The sequence below is a fragment of the Saccoglossus kowalevskii genome, chromosome 16 (genome assembly GCF_978046115.1).
Source record: "Saccoglossus kowalevskii chromosome 16, keSacKowa6.1, whole genome shotgun sequence".
Taxonomy (NCBI): Eukaryota; Metazoa; Hemichordata; class Enteropneusta; family Harrimaniidae; genus Saccoglossus; species Saccoglossus kowalevskii.
Window position 1 is genome coordinate 17,528,186 of NC_140656.1, and position 3,165 is coordinate 17,531,350.

General features: G+C 38.8%; 1 protein-coding gene across 1 annotated transcript; it reads left to right on the forward strand.

Annotated features, from left to right (window-relative positions):
• The first annotated feature begins 603 nt into the window (after positions 1-603).
• LOC102806669 (carbohydrate sulfotransferase 3-like) lies at positions 604-1,116 on the forward strand. Its single transcript, XM_006817859.1, has one exon. The coding sequence runs from the start codon at positions 604-606 to the stop codon at positions 1,114-1,116; it is 513 nt and encodes a 170-aa protein (XP_006817922.1).
• The last annotated feature ends 2,049 nt before the right edge of the window (positions 1,117-3,165 follow it).

A 3,165-nucleotide genomic window follows, 5' to 3' on the forward strand; every position in this document is an offset into this window, starting at 1 on the left:
TGTGCCAATTGAGGACGAAATCGTGGTGCACGACAATGTTAGGTCAGACCAACTGGAGATGAATTCAGACCGTGCCGCCGTAAGCATGGCAACCGCGCGTCCGTCTCGGATTGAGACACATAGTAGGTCGCCTTTAAAGCTTCATGATTCCGAGAATCCGAGTAAAAAAGAAAACGTGACTCGAAATGAGACTGAACACATTCGTATATTGATAGTCGCAAGGATGCAGACAGGATCAAGAGCTATTGCTAAATATTTTAGTACCCGTCCAGACTTCTTTTATGCGTACGAACCAGGGCATATGCTGTTAACGTATGCATTCCACGTTGCTAGAGGACAAGCTAAAGATGACAGACGCGTTAATCTCGAGAGAATTCAATTAATGCTCCGAGATTTCCTCCACGGTATCTATCATTGTAATTTTACAGACCATCCGTATTTTATGCAAGGGATGAACGCTCCAGTCGCACTCCACCGAATACACACGGCATACAGAGTCTCCCCCTGCCGATCAGTGAAGAAACATTAACAACCATTTGTAAATCACGACAGCATGTAATTTCGAAAGTAGTCCGGATCAACGACATATTCACGTTCGCGGATATGTTAAAAAACGATGAGGTTAAAGTGGTGGTCCTAGCTCGTGATCCTCGCGGCATGACGAGCTCGAGGCGTAAAGCATCATTTCCGCGTCGGGAAATATCTCCAAACGGAACTGTTCAATTACACCCCATACTAGCAGAGTATGTAAAAGAACATTGCGTTTGGTTAGAGACTAACTACAATGCGATAACAACAGGTCCCACCTGGCTACAGAAAAATTCCATTTTGGTACGCTATGAAGACATGACGATGTATCCGCATAAAGTTATACCCAATCTTTTCAACTTCGTAGGATTAAACGGCAACGCACACACTGAAGCAGATGCCGGGCACATTGATTCAATATCTAAGTGGCGGAAAAATCTCAAGTACGAAGAGGTGAAAATAATTCAGGACTTATGTTCTGATCATATTTACAAGATTTTCGGATGGCGAAAAGTGAGAAGCAAAATTGAGTTCGAGAATAAAAACTTAACATTTATTGATCCGATGCCAGGATCGCCTCCCGGCTGACGTATACTACGGGCGACCGTACAATAAAACACATTATTGTTATTGCTGTGTGTTATATATGCAAACATCTCACAGAAAAAATCTAATTCATTGTAGCACCAGACACATGAAGGATTAAATAACAAACTAAGAAATTCAGCATTGACGGGAGTTTGATCAGTAAAGACGATAGGTTGAGTGAGTTAATGGCGTTCTCTTGTACAAACACATTTAGTTAGAAAAATGGTATTACGACACTATAAACAACACGAGACTATAATAATATAACAAAGCTATTTAAATATATAATTACAATTTGATTTAGTGTCTTTTGGGAACGAGAAATGTTAATGATTATTTGAAATATGCTGCAATGAGGCGTGTTCAAATTTTTTTTGTAAATAGCCTAAATACGGCATTGTTATTATGCCACACGTTTTTAATTAAATTTTCATTTATTACAGTGTTTTAGAAAAAAAAAGGGTATTAAAATGTCTGTCCCGTTGAAATGCATTCTCACATGTAGGTCGATACAGTTTACAATTTAAATTTACCAAATCACACTACTTTTAAATCCCGTATAATCCGTGTATTTCAGCAATACCGTTTCATCAAACAGATTTTTAGTATGAATAAGGTTATACATTGCGTTTTATTTATGTTTGTTATATTTAAATTGGCTTTCCCTGTCGAATGATATACAAATTTGAAAATCTCTGAATTATCATTACTGTTAAACAGGCTTTAGTTAAAATGATAAACGTTCATGTGTCGTTGACGGCACAGCTGTTACTGATTCTCCCTACTGCCACTGGCAGGCTGTACTTCGGCAGATGGATTACAAAATGAAATGTACCATTTGTTGCGACAGGGTTACTAAGTTAGTAGGATATGTTACAATGCTTCCAAGTGCGCCCTCAGTAGCATGTTGTATTGTATTTGTGTTTGTGTTTTCATGTTTATACTGTTTGAGGGTGTATTTGTAATGCCAATCACATACTAGTATATACTAGAAAAGTAGACGTGAACTAATCAATCAATTGTAACGCTACCCTGTCGTCGTAGCAAGTCGTGATGCAAATAAGCTGTGATGTATACGACGTGTGTACACACAATTCTATGACGTCATGAGTTGGGTTCTTACATGACGTAAGAGATCGTTCAATACACTCTTGTCTTTTTTTTCGGTTTCTAAGCTCCGCGACCAATTCATTGGAAGGTTGATTTTTGTAGTATATTGGACTTTCTAATTGGCTGAAAAAAATGGAATCTGTCACGTGATGGTGGAAATTTAAATAAAGATAACAAAGCACTATCGAGAGTAATTTAAAGCGGGGAAGTCGTCACCTGTGCATGCGTAAGATGGCCATAGCGTGATATTGTTTACAAACAAGCGTCTACCCATGAGCCTTTGCGTTTTAGCGTGTGTTGTTATCGTCGCTTGGAACTCAATTCGAGGTGACGACCCTCCCGCTTTAAATATGAAGGCTGTCTGTGGACGTGGAAATCATTTCTGAAAAAAAATGAATATGTAATGACACCAGGGGCGGATGCAGAAGGTATATATTATTCTGTTCGCTTATTTTGCACGTCAGTCAGCGGTCAAAAACTGAAAAACTAACCCCTCTATATAATACCCCGGGTTCGATCAGCAAAATACAGTGTAAACCGAATAAAATAGTTGAACGACCGTCAGTTATGCATCTTTGCGATATGCTCTGTGTTGGGCGTCGAACTGTCCATTGTGCTGTTTGTTTTTGTTTTTGTTTTTTTTTTGTTTTTTTTGTTTTTTTTGCTACAGGCAGTTTACATTTGCGCCTGTTAATAAAATGTTTTATTTTCGTATACTCCGTAAGTAGAAAAGTTCGTTGAAAATTGCGTGTTCGCCAGAGAAGTGAAGTTCTTTCGAGTGAAACGAAATAGAACGAGAAATGAACATATATTTTACGTTTACCGCTATTGATGTTTTGGCCCACGTATTATGCACAATGCGTACTTTAAAAGTGGCGTACAGAATGTGACAGTCCAACGTCTAGCAGGGGCGTCTAGCAGCATGACAATTTCCCAGTT

Excerpts from the sequence above, each read along its gene's own strand:
- LOC102806669 (XM_006817859.1), top strand. The coding sequence starts at position 604 with ATGTTAAAAAACGATGAGGTTAAAGTGGTGGTCCTAGCTCGTGATCCT.